The sequence below is a fragment of the Lampris incognitus genome, chromosome 18 (genome assembly GCF_029633865.1).
Source record: "Lampris incognitus isolate fLamInc1 chromosome 18, fLamInc1.hap2, whole genome shotgun sequence".
In the NCBI taxonomy this organism is placed as follows: Eukaryota; Metazoa; Chordata; class Actinopteri; order Lampriformes; family Lampridae; genus Lampris; species Lampris incognitus.
The window spans coordinates 32,465,321-32,484,293 of NC_079228.1; the positions used below are offsets into that span (position 1 = coordinate 32,465,321).

At 44.5% G+C, this 18,973-nt stretch overlaps 1 protein-coding gene across 2 annotated transcripts in view; it reads left to right on the forward strand.

Moving 5' to 3' along the window:
- rnf19a (ring finger protein 19A, RBR E3 ubiquitin protein ligase) overlaps nucleotides 1-18,704 on the forward strand; it is a 35,747-nt gene extending 17,043 nt beyond the window's left edge. For both annotated transcript variants that reach the window (XM_056298277.1, XM_056298278.1), the window contains exons 3-10: nucleotides 4,013-4,221; nucleotides 4,973-5,117; nucleotides 6,580-6,742; nucleotides 8,885-8,999; nucleotides 9,599-9,757; nucleotides 11,032-11,251; nucleotides 12,213-12,356; nucleotides 13,157-18,704. In XM_056298277.1, the coding sequence (XP_056154252.1) occupies nucleotides 4,013-4,221; nucleotides 4,973-5,117; nucleotides 6,580-6,742; nucleotides 8,885-8,999; nucleotides 9,599-9,757; nucleotides 11,032-11,251; nucleotides 12,213-12,356; nucleotides 13,157-13,991 (1,990 nt within the window). In that variant the 3' untranslated portion in view covers nucleotides 13,992-18,704. The remainder of the gene's footprint in view (nucleotides 1-4,012; nucleotides 4,222-4,972; nucleotides 5,118-6,579; nucleotides 6,743-8,884; nucleotides 9,000-9,598; nucleotides 9,758-11,031; nucleotides 11,252-12,212; nucleotides 12,357-13,156) is intronic.
- Nucleotides 18,705-18,973: the final 269 nt, after the last annotated feature.

An 18,973-nucleotide genomic window follows, 5' to 3' on the forward strand; every position in this document is an offset into this window, starting at 1 on the left:
AACATTAATAATGGTAACAGTCTGTGATTCTGTAGTACAAAATTTGTCGAAAGGAAAAGGAAACTAGTGTCTGGGGCGAATAAAGCTACATTTCCTGAGGCCACGTTTGTAAATTGTACAATAACTCTGTGGTTATCTTGCAGCCCAGGAGGAACTTGTGATGCAAAGTGCTACGTTATCTAACTTATCTCACAGCCCAAAAGGAACTTGTGCGGCAAAGTACTGTGACAAGTATACTTACGGCATTTGTGTAGCGCTTTTCTACTCAACAGTGCACTTGAAGTACTTTATCGTTGATGCCTCACACTCCCACAACACATTCACATATACCGACAGCAGAGGCTTCCATGCAAGGCGCCAACCTGCTCGTCAGGGGTAGTTATGGGTTTGCTGTCTTGCTCAAGGACACCTCTGCAAAAGGTGACGATCGAACCAGCAACCTGCTGATTGGACAATCTCTCTACCTTCTGAGCCACTCCCGTCCCATTGGTCGGGGGCCGTCCTGCAAGAGAAACAGCACAAGTTTGAACAGCAGCTGGATCTATCACCATCTGTTCTACCTGTTTGCTTGTCTAAGCAGCACACAATTGGCATTTCCTTAACAATCAGGACACTTGTCTTACTTAAGTAATTAATTCCCATTTAAGTAATTAATTTAATGTAATTTAATTACTTTAAGTAATTAATTCCCATTTTCACTGGATTATGGATTCAGATGGCCTACATTAGAATCTCATTCAGTCAATGAATTGTTGAGTCTCCCTGAAATATCATAAACTGGGCGTGATTTGTGTGTGTGTGTGTGTGTGTGTGTGTGTGTGTGTGTGTGTGTGTGTGTGTGTGTGTGTGTGTGTGTGTGTGTGTGTGTGTGTGTGTGTGTGTGTGTGTGTGTGTGTGTGTGTGTGTGTGTGTGTATTTTTTTGAGGTCTTTTTGAGATATTTGTTGCAGAAAATCGAACCATTTAGCAGGGGGATTAATTCGTCATAGATCTTGTTAGGCTTCTTCAAATCCTGAACACTTTGCTCAACTTGATCTTTGTTTCAGTGATAAACTGTTGAGACATCTCCTTTGCCTGCTGTTGAGTTCACTATTGGGTCATAACAGCAGTAAGATTTCATCACACATTTACTCAGTTGAAATGAAATTAACTCTTGTGGACTGAAATGATCCTTGTCAATTCTGACAACACAAGTAAAACTAGCATTTAAAATTTCTGTCAAACTGGTTGTTGTTGTATAGTGGTAAGTCCAGTCTACATTTAGACATATATGACCAACTGATTGGGTTTTCATGAAAGCTGAAATGGACTCTTCCCAATTGGTCTATCCTTCATGGTCTCCATCTTGTTGCCGGACAGTGCATCAACACTGTACTGGAATCCTTGTTCGACAGAAAGAAAGGCTCTTTCATTGTTTATTTTATTTCTATTGGTTCTCAATCCTCAATGATTTAAGCAGTGGCTAGATGCCACACGCTCCCATGGTTAATGTTCTGTGGCTTTGGTGTTGCGTAATTGCCCTCCTCACCTCCTAAGCTATTGGATTTGTTGCACAGCTCCTGTGACTATCTTGTCCCACTTTCGCATTGTCAAAAAGCCAAGAACAGCAGAGCACGATATCTTTTTTTTTTTTTAAATCGATTGTTACTATTGCTGAATTTCAGATTCTGGTGGAAAATTCTGAAGCTGGAAACCAGCTCTCAATTTAGGTCATTTGTAGCAAACACCTTCAAGTATGCTAATACACTAGTTTTAACCAGTACAGATTAAGCCACAGTTACATACTGCAAGTACTTTCACGGTATTAGGATAATATTAGCTGTTTCCTCAGTTTCTCCAGTTGTAGTAGTTTAGCAGTTTATATATTTTATATAAGGCCATTGCCCCCCCCCTTTTTCTCCCAAATTGTATTCAGCCAATTACCCCACTCTTCTGAGCCGTCCCAATCTCTGCTCCACCCCCTCCGCCGAACCGGGGAGGGCTGCAGACTACCACATGCCTCCTCCGATACATGTGGAGTCGCCAGCTGCTTCGTTTCACCTGACACTGCTGAGTTTTGCCAGGAGGACATAGCGCGTGGGAGGATCACGTTATTCCCCCCAGTTCCCCCTCCCCCCTGAACAGGCGCCCCGACCGACCAGAGGAGGCACTAATGCAGCAACCAGGACACATACCCACATCTGCCCCCCCGCACAGATACGGCCAATTGTGTCTGTAGGGATGCCCAACCAAGCTGGAGGTCATGTGGGGATTCGAACCGGAGATCCCCGTGTTGGTAGGCAATGGAATAGACCGCCACGCCACCCAGACACTGCAGGCCTTTGCTTTTTGTTGTATGAAGCACAGTGGTTAGCAGGAAAATGAACCCACAATGACAGAGTTTTGACCAAGCTGACTGCCAGAAAATAACCTCCTCTTCAGCCAAAAGCATCTGATCACTTTATTTCCTCATAGCTCCCACTGTAGCAGGATGATGCTGCATTGGCAAGCACACTAAATTTCAATCAGCCGATGTTAATTTTTATGTTCCCAGAATGGGAGAAGATACGCTACGGATGCGGACACGGTGCATTAGTCACCACATCTCTGGATGCCGTGCTACAGATTAACGTAGGAATAACAGGCTGCAGACTGTTAATAATTAATTCGAGGCTGATGTGGGTTTGTGTACGTTCACGTCTCATTAATCAGCATTTGCCTATTGTCTCGGACATACGTCGGCCAAAGGATGTGTTTTTCTCCATGGCCACTTGGAAAGTTTCCCTGACAAACGGGGTAAACGAAAGCACGAGCCGGAGTTCAAGTCAGGTTAGATTAGTTTACCCAGAATCTCCTCTTTGTATCTTTAGCTAAATGTTATCTTTCTATGAATATTTGTGTATCCTCCACGCAAGAGAAGCACAAGCAGAAACACAACCATGAAGCCAGTTTTCCATGTTCTGATAAGACTGTTGTGCTGATGATCTTGTTAGAGGCAGTAATCTTGTTAAGATGTAAATGAGCTGTGTGTGTGTGTTTTTAATATTGTCTTGGTTTTGTGATTTCACTAATGGCCCTGGTATATTAGATTTGCATGTTATCTGGAGACAGACAGTGGATGAGAGCAATGCCCATCTGTATAATTTTCATAATGAGTCATACTGATTTGTGGGTAATGACTGATGTGGGAAACTGTGGAGACATTTAGTCAGGCGGCGTTGACGGTCCCACGAGTGAACTGATGTTTTTATTGAGAGTTGATCTGTCGCAACTCATTGCTTTAACCGTCAGGACGAACATAGTTATCTCTGGCTTTGACGTAACAGGATGTCTGGATTTCCTGGAATGTTGGTGAAGATGTTGACTGGCATTCTGTTTGTTCAACAAGATATCTACATCTGTGTATGTGCATTCATGTCAAAATACATGGATTGGGGCATCCAGGTGTCATGGCGGTCTATTCCGTTGCCTACCAATACGGGGATCGCTGTTTTCGAATGCCCGTGTTACCTCCGGCTTGGCTGGGCATCCCTACAGACACAGTTGGCCGTGTCTGCGGGTGGGGAGCTGGATGTGGGTATGTGTCCTGGTCGCGGCACTAGCGCCTCCTCTGGCCTGTAGGGGCGCTTGTTCTGGGGAACTGGGGGGAATAGCGTGATCCTCCCTTGTGCTATGTCCCCCTGGTGAAACTCTTCACTGTCAGGTGAAAAGAAGCGGCTGGCGACTCCACATGTATCGGAGGAGGCATGTGGTAGTCTGCAGCCCTCCCCAGATCAGCAGAGGGGGTGGAGCAGTGACTGGGGTAGCTCGGAAACTAGGATAATTGGCCAAGTACAACTGGGGAGAAAAGGGGGGGGGGGGTTACTAAAAAAAAAGAAGAGAGAGATGGATTGATTTTTTCCCCTCTCATGATAAAGCAACATAACAAGGATGACTTTGGTCTCATCCTCTGGTCCAATGTCCTTGCTGTCCTACCAGTAAAATGTGACTACTGACCACCATACTGACTTCATGTCCTCCGTTCCTCCTCCCAGATATGCGGTCATCGCCTTCGGCTGTGCCAGCTGTCCAAAGATCACGTGCGGGCGCGAGGGATGCGGGACGGAGTTCTGTTATCACTGCAAGCAGCTTTGGCACCCCAACCAGACGTGTGACACTGCCCGGCAGCAGCGGGCCCAGTCGCTCCGGCTGAGGAGTTTTAGGTCGTCGTCCCTCAGCTACAGTCAGGAGAGCGGAGCCGCAGGTAGCTTAACACAAACACTCTCGTTTGACATTTTGTAGTCCTGCATATGCAGGACTACAAACACACACACTGATCTGCACATGGCAGAAACTTGAAAAACGTGTATGCTTCATGTGCACACGAGGAGGACAGATGCACTGAAACCTGCATGTTTTTCTGCATTTCCGACAAGCTGTTTTTTTTTTTTTGATTGACTTTTGAACTTTGCTCATAAACCAGACTAAGTGGCACCACCAAAATATTGATATATTAATACGCCTAAAATGTAGAAAAAACGGTTTTACGTTTGCTAGAGGTGGAAAAGTTGACATAAAAACATGTCTCTCTCTTTTTGACTTTTTACATATTTGCCACTGTTGAGATTGAAACACAGCATTGGCGCAAGGCATGGGCGTAAGTCCTTGAAAACTGGGATGGCATCCAGCGCTTCACCTATGCCCCTGTTGATAGGGTTAGTGGTTGTCAGGAAGGGCATCCAACGTAAAATTTTGCCAAATCAGTATGCGGATTGACAAGACCACACCGGCTTGGTCGAGGGCCGGGTTAACAACGGCCGCCATTGGTGCTGTGCCCTCACAGGTTACCAATCAAAACTACAAAACCGCTGTGGCAACCCCTGAAAAACAGGCAACAAGCCAAAGGAAGAAGAAGATGGAAACATGGCTATTGATGTATTGATTGGTATGTACATGTATCATCAATGTGTGCTTCATTTTAAGCCTTTCTCACCTTCCTGTTCCCTCTCCGCTAGCTGATGACATCAAGCCTTGCCCGCGCTGCGCCGCATACATCATCAAGATGAATGATGGCAGCTGTAACCACATGACCTGTGCCGTGTGCGGCTGTGAGTTCTGCTGGCTGTGCATGAAGGAGATCTCCGACCTGCACTATCTGAGGTGAGTCCAACAAAACACAGAAACGTAATTGTGCTTTTTGTGGTTTTATCTGTTTTTATTTTAACATTTATTGTTATATAATGGGTTATTATATTGTTTTGATGCTTTTCCAGCCCAAAATGTCATTATTGTCAAGGTTTTAGTTTAGTTTTAGTTTGTTTTTCACAGTGTTCTGAAATTAATTTTTTGGTTTGTTTCTCGTCTTCAGTTAGAAATGCAGTATTTCAGTGAGGAGTGTTTTGGTAAAATCCTTATCACACGGAGAGCTAGTTTTTAAAATGAACGTCACTGATTTGTGATCCATACACCGATCAGCCAAAACATTAAAACCACTGAAAGGTGAAGTGAATAACATGGATTAACTCCTTAACGGCACCTGTCAAGTGATGGGATATATTGGGCAGCAAGTGAACAGTCAGTTCTTGAAGTTGATGTGTTGGAAGCAGGAAATGGGGCAGGCATAAGGATCTGAACTGTGATGGCTAGGAACCGTGATGGCTAGACAACTGGGTCAGAGCATCTCTAAAACGATAGGTCTTGTGGGGTGTTCCCAGTATGCAGTGGTCAGTACCTACCAAAAGTGGTCCAAGGAAGGACAACCGGTGAACCGGCTACAGGGTCATGGGCGCCCAAGGCTCATTGATGAGCGTGGGGAGCGAAGGTTAGCCTGTCTGTCCGATCCCACATAAGAGCTACTGTAGCTCAGATTGCTGAAAAAGTAATGCTGGCTATGATAGACAGGTGTCAGAACACACAGTACATCTCACAGCTTGCCGCGTATGGGGCTGTGTAGCTGCAGACCGGTCAGAGCGCCCATGATGACCCCTGTCTACCGTCAAAGGCACCTACAATGGGCACGTGAGTGTCAGAACTGGACCATGGAGCAATGGAAGAAGTGGCCTGGTCTGATGAATCATGTTTTCCTTTACATCATGTGGATGGCCGGGTGCGTGTGCATCGTTTACCTGGAGAAGAGATGGCACCAGGATGCACTATGGGAAGAAGGCAAGCCAGCAGAGGCAGTCTGATGCTCTGGGCAATGTTCTGCTGGGACACTTTGGGTCCTAGCATTCATGTGGATGTTACTTTGACACATACCACCTACCTAAACACCATTGCAGACCAGGTACACCCCTTCATGGCAACGGTATTCCCTAATGGCAGTGGGCTCAGGTGGTTTTATTGTTTTGGCTGATGGGCATATGTAACTGGGAAGGAATTTGATGTATATTTTAAATTTTCCTGTCAGGTAGCTTTGGAGTCACTTGTTGTCGATTTGGTTCAGTTTTAATTTTTTGACACAGTGCTAATATTTTGATGTGACGTTTTTTGTTCTTTGTTTTTTTTTTTGTCACCAAACTACCTATATTTATTTTCCGTTTTTGATGGCTTGAATAACTGACACACACAAATACACACCATTGACCCATTTCTGCCCCCCCCCCCATCCTCTGCATTTCAGTCCATCGGGCTGCACGTTCTGGGGGAAGAAGCCATGGAGCAGAAAAAAGAAGATCCTTTGGCAGCTGGGCACGCTGGTGGGCGCCCCTGTGGGCATCGCCCTCATTGCTGGCATTGCTATACCCGCCATGATCATTGGCATCCCCGTCTATGTGGGCAGGAAGGTGAGAGCTACAACTGAAGGATGATGTAGAGGCAACATCAAACCCACACCTCTTTTGATTTATTTCAAGTAATCGTGTTGAATGTTCAAGTTGGCGATCTGCTGTGCCCGTCATCTGTCACGTCAGAGTCACAGTCAGAATCTGTTTTGTTTGCTGTTTTATAGAGGAAGTTTTCACCTTACCTGGGGACTGTATGTATGGGGGGGAAAGGGTGAACTTGAGGTTTCTTCTTTTTTTTTTTTTAAAGCTAGGTCCTCCCCAATTTTAATATTTTCAGTGGACCCTCCCCTTGAATTCAGTAAAAGAAAATGCAATACCGTCCATCCATCCATTATCCGAACCGCTTATCCTGCTCTCAGGATCACGGGATGCTGAAGCCTATCCCAGCAGTCATTGGGTGGCAGGTGGGGAGATACCTTGGACAGGCCGCCAGGCCATCACAGGGCCGACACACACACACGCATACTTGTATGCACCAGTACACATGCACATACATACACATACATGTCCCTGTCTACTTCTTTTCTGCTCTGAAGACGGTTTCAAAATATGAATTAGCTTCAGTTCTCCACCAGCCTGCATGTTATGTGGGTGAAGGACCCGAGTGGGATTTTGCAAGTCCAATTCCGACAGTATGACTGAGGAATATGAAACGGCAGCAGCTTGTGTCCTGAAGGAGTCCACATTAACACAAAGAGCTCACTGGATTATGTTCTTTCTGGTTGCGGAGGGGCAATTGAGGGGAGAGAGAGGGAATAAGGAAGCACCAAAAACTTGTAGGGAAGGTTCACATAAACTATACAGGAAAGCTTGCACAATGGCGAAGCTGAGCAGAATTTAAAATAGGAAAGAAGAAAAAAAAAGCCCTCCCACTGTCCTGCCCCTCTCCCCTTCTTCCGCTACTTAAATCTTTGTACAGTCCTTTGATGGGCATATATGTATAACATTAAAATATAGTGGTTACATCGGTGTATATACGGACATAAATACGGTGTTTTCTCTATAAAGAGTTATCATTTATACATGGTGTCTTTTTTTTTTTTTTTGTCAGTTGTGATTTTAATTTCCTTTTTTCCCCCGGCGGCCAATTTGTTTACGTACGTGCAGATGTTTACTGAGGAGTCGTACATTAAGAGAGTCTCATTCCGTGAGCTGCTGGCACAACCCTCCATATCATGCAGATAAACAACCACACAGACTTGTTTTTAATGTGGTCCAACCGCCAGCGAGACAACCTTCTTATCTCCCGAGGCTGTTGCGTAGGTCACATGCCCTGCTGCCGTCAGCCGGCCTATCTGACAGACAGACAGACAGACAGACAAACTGACTGACCAGTTGAAAATACTTTAGTACATTTTTTTTTCTTTCAGATGAAACTGACGAAGCTGAGATCAGGTATCAAGATGAAAACCTGTCGTTGTCACCCGACGTTGCGTCATCCAGACTGCAGTGTCGTCCTGGCATTTTAAAAATCGATTTATTTTCATTTAAAGCATGTCTTGCTTGACGGCTTGTGTAGGATAAGCCGAAGTTTATAGTTGAAATACCTTATTATAATCTTGTGTTTTTAAAAACAAAACCATTGGATGCAGTTCGGTTCTGTGAATAGCTCATTCAGCCATTCCCAAGCTGGACCAGAATCAGAACACATTTTATTTTTCTTCTTACAGTTTTTTTATTTTATTCTTTTATTGGTTTATGTCTCCCGGTTGTCTAAGTTGGTCTAAATAAAGCATGACTCTGTAGATTCTTGAAATTGAAATGTACTGTTGTGGCGAACCCAAATTGCTCAGCTTTGTTTGTGTCTCGTGTGAATAAGCGAAACCCTCGCCAAAACCTTCAGTTTTTTATATCCATATTTATCCAAACTGTCATCGATATCGAGAGTTGAAAGGACAGTTGATGATTATTCTCTGTGTGAGAAAAGTACAGACTCGTTTTTCATCCTTGCGTGAAAGAGTTCAGTTTGGGGGAAGAAAAAAAGCAAATGAGTTTCTCTGACATGTAGCTTGGTTTTTCTGTGCAGCGCTGGTGTCCGTCTCAAACATCTTCAAATACATCTTCCAAAATTTGTGGGTTTTCAGTCTGTACTGAAGCCCCAGTAACATCGTCTCAGTTCATTTTTATTTTTTTCTCCCCCAGATACATAATCGCTACGAAGGCAAGGACATTTCCAGACACAAGAGGAACCTGGTGATAGCTGGCGGCGTGACGCTGTCTGTGATCGTGTCGCCAGTGGTGGCTGCCGTCACTGTTGGTAAGAAACCAGACCTGTCCTCTCTTCTCTACTCCTGACAAGCCTGCACTGTTTCTCCTAGTGCTCATTGGACACCCTTGGTTTCCATTCCCCTCAACTTATGAAAAAAATCAGGGGTGCCCGGGTGGCGTGGCGGTCTATTCTGTTGCCTACCAACACAGGGATCGCCAGTTTGATTCCCCGTGTTACCTCCGGCTTGGTCGGACATCCCTACAGACACAATTGGCCGTGTCTGCGGGTGGGAAGCTGGATGTGGATGTGTCCTGGTCGCTGTACAAGCACCTCCTCTGGTCGGTCGGGACGCCTGTTCAGGGGGGAGGGGGAACTGGCGAAACTCCTCACTGTCAGGTGAAAATAAGCGGCTGGCGACTATGCATGTATCGGAGGAGGCATGTGCTAGTCTGCAGCCCTCCCTGGATAGGCAGAGGACAGCTGGAAGGGTGGAGAGAAAAAAAAAGGGGGGGGGGTTAAAAAAAAACTTGGGGAAAAAAATCATTTATCTTCATTTTTTTGCTTGGATACACCTTATATATATATATATATATATGTGTGTGCGCGTGTGTGTGTGCGTGTTTTCACTGTCACTGCTGTGTTCATAGGTATTGGTGTGCCCATCATGTTGGCATATGTCTATGGGGTTGTCCCAATCTCACTGTGCCGGAGTGGTGGCTGTGGTGTGTCTGCCGGTAATGGCAAAGGGGTCCGAATTGAGTTTGATGATGAAAACGAGAACGTGGGCAGTGGGACAGCTGGCACTGGTGAGCTGCTTCGATCGACTGATTAATTGATTGATTGATTGATTGATTGATAAGAATAAACAACCTTACATGTCCATGGACTATACAGTAATTCAGAAGTACTCATTTCCACCCTTATCCACAATGAAGCACAATTTGTACCTGTAGGATAGCACCACTCAGCTAGATGTAGGCTATAATGACAGGCAGCTGCTGTGCATGTGTGCACATGTACATTCATGTTCATGCTTGCACGTCCATGTACATTTTCATCCGTCTGTGCCAGTGTGTGTACGTAAACTTGCGACGTTTTGCATGCAGAATGCCAAGGTCTTTTATCTCGAACCAAGACAAGTGTGGGACATAGGAAGCGGTGTGAAATGACTGCTGCAGTCTCAGAAGTCTTTCCTGTCAACTTAAGTTTGGGTGCTTTGCTACTTGAGCACCCAGATCTTCCACCCCCTCATGGAAGGTTTTGAGCTTTATCACAGCTCCTGTCAACACCAGCAGATAATGATGTATCCAAAGGCATACAGAGGACTTGAGCCTTTCCCAGAATGCAAAGGCGTGAGACATGATGACAGATAGTTGCACGTCTGTACTCACTGGTTTCGTCACTCTGATGTGAATGCAAACGCCTGTATCTCTCTATCGCTTTCTTGTTAAAAAGGGGCCAAGAGTAATATCTACCTTAAAGATGACTGCTGCCATTAAGTGAGCTGAATAACGACTCCAAACCAAAACAGAGGAGAAACGAATGAGGTCCTTTGTTACCATCAGAACCCCCCAGCAACCCCTGCTGATATTTACTTTTCACATTCTGCTTCAGGAGAGCAGAAGTATTACATAAAGCCCCTTTAAAGCCATTAGTGTTGAAAATCTTGCAGACCTTAGATGAACCAGAAAGCTGAATTAGGGGACAGTTTTGCAATTTCTTATTTGTTTTTCATTGTTATAATTTTTCATCTCTACCTGTTTTTATTTGCAGTTCTCTAGGTCATACCCTATAGCTGTTTCTGTTCTTATCCTTTTACCTATCCTTTACAAGATTATTTATCCTTTACAAATGTTTTCAGTCATGTTGTACAAGTTTATTAAGAAATAAACCTGAATGCATAGTTTGGCATCTTCTTTATTTGGTCAGGACAGAAGAAAGTGACAGGAAAGTGGGTTAAGGTATGTGTGTGTGTGTGTGTGCGTGCGTGTGTGTGTTGATCCAACACCTTGTTGGTGTTCGTGCTGTCTGGCTAAACCACCAGGATGCCCCGCTTATTCAAGTTCTCTTGTAAATCCAGATACTACCTCAGTGGCAGACACGCGCCTCAACAACCCCAGCCTGGGGGACGGGGCCAGTGTGGGCGGCCTGACGGGCCTGAGCCTCAGTGCCAGTGGTTGCCACATGGAACGTTGTGGCATGGGCTCCATGCAGCGGGACAACCTGAGCGATGACGCCAGCACCACAGCGCTGGCCGGGGCCAGCATTACCGGCAGCCTGTCTGGCAGTTGCTACAACAGGTAACAGACCACGCTTTAGGTGGTGTTCTTCTTAACTTAAGCCCATGCCTGTTTGTCCATATTAAATGCTTGTTGTGTCAAAGGTTCTGGTGTATCTAACAGCAGTTTGGGAATTGGCTGACGTTACCCATAGCCTCAACCAAAGATTTCTTCTTTCAAGAGTGAGCCAAAAAAACATGTCCGTAATTGGGGCTGGTCGAGGCAGCTACACTTTGCAATTAATGAACCAGAAATAACTTTTCTCTAAAATTTTGCTCAAGGTACACATCACACATTTGTGTGCAAAACAAAATAAATCGGAATGTGATATCTGTCACAAATACCAGACAGACTTAGGCTGAAGAAAAGTTGCAGCGATCCATTGGCATCAGAATGGAAGACAGGGAAAGTGCTTATCAGCGATTTTAATTCATAACACTTTTTGTAATATATTTGGTGAAACTCTTTCTACATTCCGACAGCTATTGAGTAAGTACAATGCACTGACCACAAAAAAAACCAACAAAAAAAACCCCTGGTCTCTGTGGCCGTCTTAGGCGCTGTTAATGGAGACAGAACATTTTCTCTGTGCCCACTCCTTATCAGCCAATCAGGAGAGTTCTTTGCAAGCCGGCGTCTCCTTTGGTCAATCAGTTTGTGCATTCATGGGGCTCTTAGGCAGAAGTAAAGGGGCGGATTCTTTTGCAGTATGCGTTCAAAATATAGCTAGCTCTTGCTAACATCCGCCCAAGAACGCTTGCCCTCACTTTAAGTGAGTCGCTGGTTGATTATCACCTGATGTAGATTTATAAGAAAGTCAATTGATACATGGCTTAATGACATGATACACGACATGATATGAGGTGATACGTGATAGGTCTTCTGTAATTTCGATCTCACCTCGTAGCCTTGGGAGATACTGAAACGATGACTGATTCAGTGGTTTCTGATTAACTTAACTTCCCTGGGTTCATGTGTCTAGGTTGGAGGTGCAGGCTGATGTCCAGAAGGAGCAGTGTAGTTTGAGTGGCGAGTCGGCCACCGTCAGCCTGGGGACAATCAGCGACAATGCTAGCACCAAAGCCATGGCTGGATCCATTCTTAATGCCTACATGCCTCTGGACAGGTGAACTATCAGTCGTCCGCACCCTAGAAAAAGGATGACATTAAGTTTTTGACCCATTTTTAGAAGCAGAGATGAGATAGCGTAAACACATCAGAATTATCAAGGTGGAAAATCTCTTTTTTAACAGTGGCTTTTGATGTAATACCCCAACCCTCAGAAGCTGAGCAGTGGTGGTGCTTTCCAAGCCTTTTTAGATGGTAGTTTTTGAATATGAGTACAAGTATGACTATGAGTGTAGAGTATGTCTATCCTTGATAAGCTGTATAGTGTAGTTAAGGCATAACTGTTGGGCTGGAACAATACAAGAACACGTAACAAAATTGCCTATTATGTTGGCAAGCAAGTAGTTGAGTCTTAAGAATGATCCTATAATCATGGCTAGCATTAGCAAATGTGTGTGTGCATATGTGTGTGCGCAAAATCACAAACGGTCAAACAGTTTGTTCCAGGATAAGACTAAGTTACGCTCGAGTACATTTGCAAATTATGGTTACATTTTAGACAGGATCAGTCAAAGGATACCATGCAAGATTAGCCTTTTGAAACAGGACCTACTGAAACCAGCCACATAAAAATTGAGTACCATAGATAGGTGTGAAAAATAACAAAAGTGTAAATTATTTATCACCTAAAGGGTGTAGTGTAAATGAGAAGATAAAAAGCAGCATAACAAGAGGAAACTGATTGACATTCTAACAGGTAAAGGGGGCAGTCAGTGTTGGGTATATGCTTTTCAAAAACAAGAGAAATTTGAGTGAAATATTACCACTCTGAATTCATTTATTTGTTTTGTCCTTCAGGGACAGCAGTCTGGAGGTGCAGGCAGATGTGGAGTCCAAACAGGAGAAAGTAAGGCACTGCAGTGCCAGCAGCAGCCTGGATGAACCCAGCTGTAGCGGTAGGGTTGCTGGCCTCCAGGGCCATGGCGATGGCCCGTGTCCATCCATCTGTTGCTGCCCACATCACACCGATGGCCACTGCTGCTCCTCATCTCGCTGGTCCAAGGAGTCCTCTACTTCTTCCTCTTCCTCAGGAGCTAAGAAAGGCAAAGGAAAGCTCTGGAAAAGGGCCGGCAGCAGCAGCAGCCAAGGTGAGACGAAGATCAACCAGGCCCGGGAGGACATGGACGCTCAGCTCCTGGAGCAGCACAGCACCAACTCCTCAGAGTTCGATTCCCCTTCGCTGAGCGGAAGCCTGCCTTCTGTGGCTGACTCGCACTGCAGCCACTTCTCATCCGAATTCAGCTGTTCCGACCCTGAAACTTCAAGACCACCTCCTCCCCCCTGCAGCGGCCCAGTGGACCCTATTGTTCACCCCTCTACCACCCACACTAGGATCACTGTTGCCCCAATGCCTGAGGTGGAGCACGACCGGCTGGAGCATCACCCGTCTCAGATTGGCCATGCTGCCCTTACCCGCCAAATGTCAACGTCATCATCCCCCCCCACCTCGCCAGAGGGGAGCAGCAGTGGGACATTCCTCTACATCACTGAAGAGAGCAGAGGGGAGGTCAGAGACATACAGCAAGACTCAGTTTCTGCTGAGCCGGAGCAGAATAACCAGAAAGAGACCCACACCACTGCCACACAATCTGTAAGCCCAAGTAAGAGGAGCTGTATACAGACTGATATCTAAGAACAACCTCTACTTTGGCCCTGCTAGTGCTAGCACTTTTCATGATGCTAGCTCAGTTTGGCCTTAGCTTATGTTGCTAACCTCACTCACATTGAAGGTTAAAGGACAATTCCATTTTTTGTCTTAATTGTGTATACCAATTATATCATTTTACTCTCCAGCTTCATTGTGGAGATCTTGGACCATGGGACCATCATTGGACTCAGCTTAACATCAACGTCTTCTGAGGGGGGGGGGACCAATCCTTAAACCTGTCCTCTTGAGTGTAAAAAAAAAAAACAAACCGGTTAGACTGTGTACATAATTCCCCAATTCTCTTCTTCTTCTTTCGGCTTGTTCCCTGTTTCCCAGGGGTCGCCACCGCGGATTCGATAGTTTCCATCGGTACCTTGAGAGGGCACAGCACTGTGGCGGTCTTGTCAATCCACATAATGATTTGCCAAAATGTTACATCGGATGCCCTCCCTCACACAACCACTATGAATGGGGGGCACAGGTAAAGCGCTGGATGCCATCTCAGTATTCATGGACTTGCGCCCATGCCTGTCGCCATAGTAATATGCTTAAATTCAACGGGTTGTCTCGTCTGATCTGAGGTCATAGTCGAATGGTGGTTTCAATTCTATTACTTCTCAATTGTGCCGGCAGGGTGGTTTACCAATGGTTACTACTACCGACAATAAGTATAAGCTGTTCATTCCTCCAAATTGTACTAGGAAGTAGTACAGCAATGTGAATTAAAATTGGTAATGCCGGACATTTTGTGGAATAACTTTTAACTTAAACTTTTGCCTTCGCTTCTGAATGCATAGTTCAGATAATTGGGTTACAACGGATTTGGTGAAACATGTCAGCCATTTGTAGTCCATGTCCCTGTGAAACGCCTTTGTAAAGCTGTGTCCAGCGGTGGTCCTGAATCCAAGATGTCCACAATGAAGCCGGTGAATAAAATGATGTAACTGATATGCATGATGCCAAAACCTACATAAAGAAGACTTGGGTTATAAAAAAAAGAAACGAAAAGCCACCCGGGGCATCCGGATGGCTTAGCAGTCTATTCCGTTGCCTACCAACACGGGGATCGCCGGTTCAAATCCCCGTGTTACCTCTGGCTTGGTCGGGCGTCCCTACAGACACGATTGGCTGTGTCTGTGGATGGGAAGCCAGATGTGGGTATGTGTCCTGGTCGCTGCACTAGCGCATCCTCTGGTTGGTCGGGGCACCTGTTCTGCGGATCCACAGAAGGGATGGAGCAGTGAACTAGACGGCTCGGAAGTGTGGGGTAATTGGCCAAGTGCAATTGGGGAGAAAGGGGGGGGGTGGAATTATCCTTTAAGGCTTAAAGTTTTAGTCCAATCCTTAGTCTGCTATGGAGGCAAGAATGTTAAGTGAATGTCAGAGTCTGCATAGTGACAGAGAGGGCCAAGGAAAAAGAGGAATGTAGATTGGTGAATAAGATAAACAGCACCCAGTAAGGTCAAAGCTGTTTGGCTGATTCTGCTTTTTAATGATGAGGTCAGTTGTGTTCTGCGGACCCGAGGCCGCAGCCTATTGGCTGAAGCGCCAGCTGGAGCAGTAAGGCCAGTAGTAGGTAGAGCTGAATGTATTTGGACAGGTGTAATGGCAGGATTATTAGTATGATGTCATATTGAAAAAGGAAAAGTTAGCCTATCAAGTTTTCACAAAAAGACCGTCTCCAAAGAAAACCCAAGAAAGCATGTTTTTAAACCCGTACACCTCATCTGAATCTCACGTCAACCCAAAGGCAGTTCCCAAGTGTTTCCTGATTCTCAAGGGAAGCAGAACCAGTAAGACTGATGGAAATAAAAACAGCAGTTTCTGTCGTGTCGTAAACATTTAACTGCTATCCTACTGGTTATCCCTGTTCTAATTTTCAGACATATGGTAATGTAGTTTTATTGGGGGGTTTTATATGAGATGGTCATCACTGTGGTCCACCGCTGTGCCACCTGGTTCGCTCTCTGGCTTTGTAATAACACTGTATACAGAACGGCAGCAGCATTGAAAAGCCTTCTGACAGAAGTCTACACCCAAAAGAGGGACCAGTTTAAACGAAGTTTTATTTTTACATGAATATCTTTTCAAAATAATCATTGTTACTTTGTGATGATGTGATCCCCCCCCCCTTTTGTTTCTTTATGGTGGTTTTATTTTCCATTTTGGGAAAGTCGGTTTTATTGTTGAGGCCCCGTGTTGGGTCAAGGCTCATATTTTTAGTCCAACCTGTGGGTTGTGAGATCAACAGCAATCTCAGCGGGCTGATCCCAGGTCAGCGTCTGGTATTGAATTGTAAATTTAGTATGATATAGTAGTGTAATATACAATACAGAATCCCAATGATTAGGGCTATACATTAAAGAAAAGAGGGTTTGTTGTTTTCATTTAGCACCCACTTTGGACAAACAAAACATGTCTCGGAAACGTGTGTATGTACATATGCGTGTATGTTCCTCTTCCTGTTGCAGTTCATCAATCTCCCTCACAGCAACTACTCTAGAAAAACACCGAATACTGTTTGACTTTCATTAATACAGTTTTTCTGCCTAAATATTGTCAAAGGAGGATTTATCAGTCTGGGGTTGTATTTGACATGTAAATGGACTGCGTATATATAGCGCTTTTCTAGCTACAACAACCACTCAAAGCGCTTTACACTTCATGAATGCCTCACATTTACCCACGCACGCACACACTTGCACACCGGCGGCGGTGTCAGCCATGCAAGCTAACAACCAGCTCATCGGGAGCAGTTAGGTGTCTTGCTCAAGGACACCTCGACATTTTTGCAAGGAGGAGCCGAGGGTCAAACCGGCAAACCCTCTGGTTAACAAGACGACCTGCTCTACCTCCTGAGCCACCGTCGCCCCCTATGTATTCAGGTTTTCTAAATAATCTTGTAAGTGATGGATGCAATAAACTTTATATCCATTTGTTGGACTCGCAGTGCCTTTGGGGGAGGGGTGAGCTTGCTTTGTTGATTTTTTTTTTTTTTGGTTGATTTTCTCATCCAGATATTGGGAAATGATAAACACAGTTTATTTTCTGATGGCTTTTATGTTTATGAAAGGCATTGGCTTCAAGCCCAATGCTAAATACAACCCCATCCCTGAGAACTGTGCGACCAAGCTAACCGATCAACCACATAGTCTGGTCTACCAAGGACAGTAATGTGTATTGTTTCTCTTCGTATTTTGAAATGATACCTTTCAGTAAAACATATATTTTGATCATCCCCCTTTTGAGACCACAAGGTCTTTCCATTTGGCCCCAAAAACACATCTGTTCCCCTTAAAAAAGCATGTTGATGCAAAACACTGGGCAACACTTGTCTGGACCTCATACACCAAATTGTATTTACTTGGGTTTAAAGTTTTTTGTTTTGTTTCTTTACAAATCACCTTGTTGAAAATATACCTTTACTGTTACCAAAGTCTGGAGAACTAGGAAAACTGAGCAAATTTTTCTTACGTTCGCTCCATTTTTCTTTCATCTTAGCTGTAATGCTTTCACAAGCATTTATTTAAAGGCACAGTATGTAAGTACCTTCTTAAACAAAAATAATGCATCCGTAGGAATAGTGTAAATATGCTAATCAAAGTCTCGCGCCCCCCCCCCAAATCACATTACCGATTTATTCTTATCTTTAAAAAAAATTTGATGGCCCCCCCAAAAAAAATCTGAATTCAAACACAATAGCAGGTCCCAGGTGGCCTCAGCAGCCAATCAGATTTCTTAGTTTGGTTGGCTCCATATTTAATTGGCTGCTAAGGCGTGCATTACCGCATGGGACCTGCGGTTGTGTTTTAATTCAGATCAAAACACAAAAGATTTTGTAGGGCCATCAGATTTTTTTAAAACACAAAATTAGATGGATAACTTTTGTCAAGAAAACCAGTTCTGTGATTAGCATATTTATGCAATTCTGATTTTTTTTATGTAAACTTTTAAGTAGGCAAACCTAAAATATTGCACCTTTAATCCAAATGTCATGGGCCAACATTTGACGCGTTATACCAAAGCACCGAAGAGATACTGGGTATTTGAGGTATTTGAAGCATTTGAGTGCATACAGCCGATGCATACATAATTAACCAGTGTATGCAACAGCTAAAAATCCCAGACCAATGTTGGGGGGGGGGGCTGCTGATGTAACAGCACAGTGTAACATCATACACTGCAAATCACAGCCATTAGGGCACTGTGACATGTTAAATGTTTTAACCATGTTCTCTCCTAAGAGGCTCTCAGTGGGGATGTGTACGTGCGTGTATGATATACTTCCTGTTGGCATGAGCAGTTCCAGTCGTTGGCTCGATGGAGAGAGGAGGGTCATTACCGGGAAAGCTGTGAGAGTTTACTCATTATATAGTGAGCATTTGCTCCTTAGAGGCAACTTGGAGCCCTGGGACATGTAGCTGTCAATATACTTCACCAGCAAATCCAACTCTGAAACGACGCAGGTTACCCCCACCCAGTTCTTGTTCACTCTGTTCTATTTCTGTGATATATGAAATTATTTTTTGAAGACTAATGCCAGGAGTATTCTCTAACGCTTTGAACACTTGGCGGCATTTAACATTTTGTCTCTTTATATTTTGGGTTGATAATATGCCTGTAATGTAAATATGAAGCAATTGTAATTGCTTTGTATCGTGCATGCAAATGCATATCTTACAATAAAAGTCTGAGTCAAGCTGGTCTATATGGATGAATAATGTGTGGAGCTGTAGCAAATTGACCCGTTGCGGTTTTAGTGACTCTCTCCCGTCACATTTACACTTTGGCATGCTCCCCAGTTTGACTACCACTTATTCCTCCGGAGCAGTGAGGGATTAAGCACCGTATTTAAAGAGTAACTAAATCATGTTAGTGAGTTTGCTGACATCTACAGGTTAGAAACCACGAACAACTACAAGAACACACATATCCAAACTAATAGCTATATCCAAACTAAACAAAAA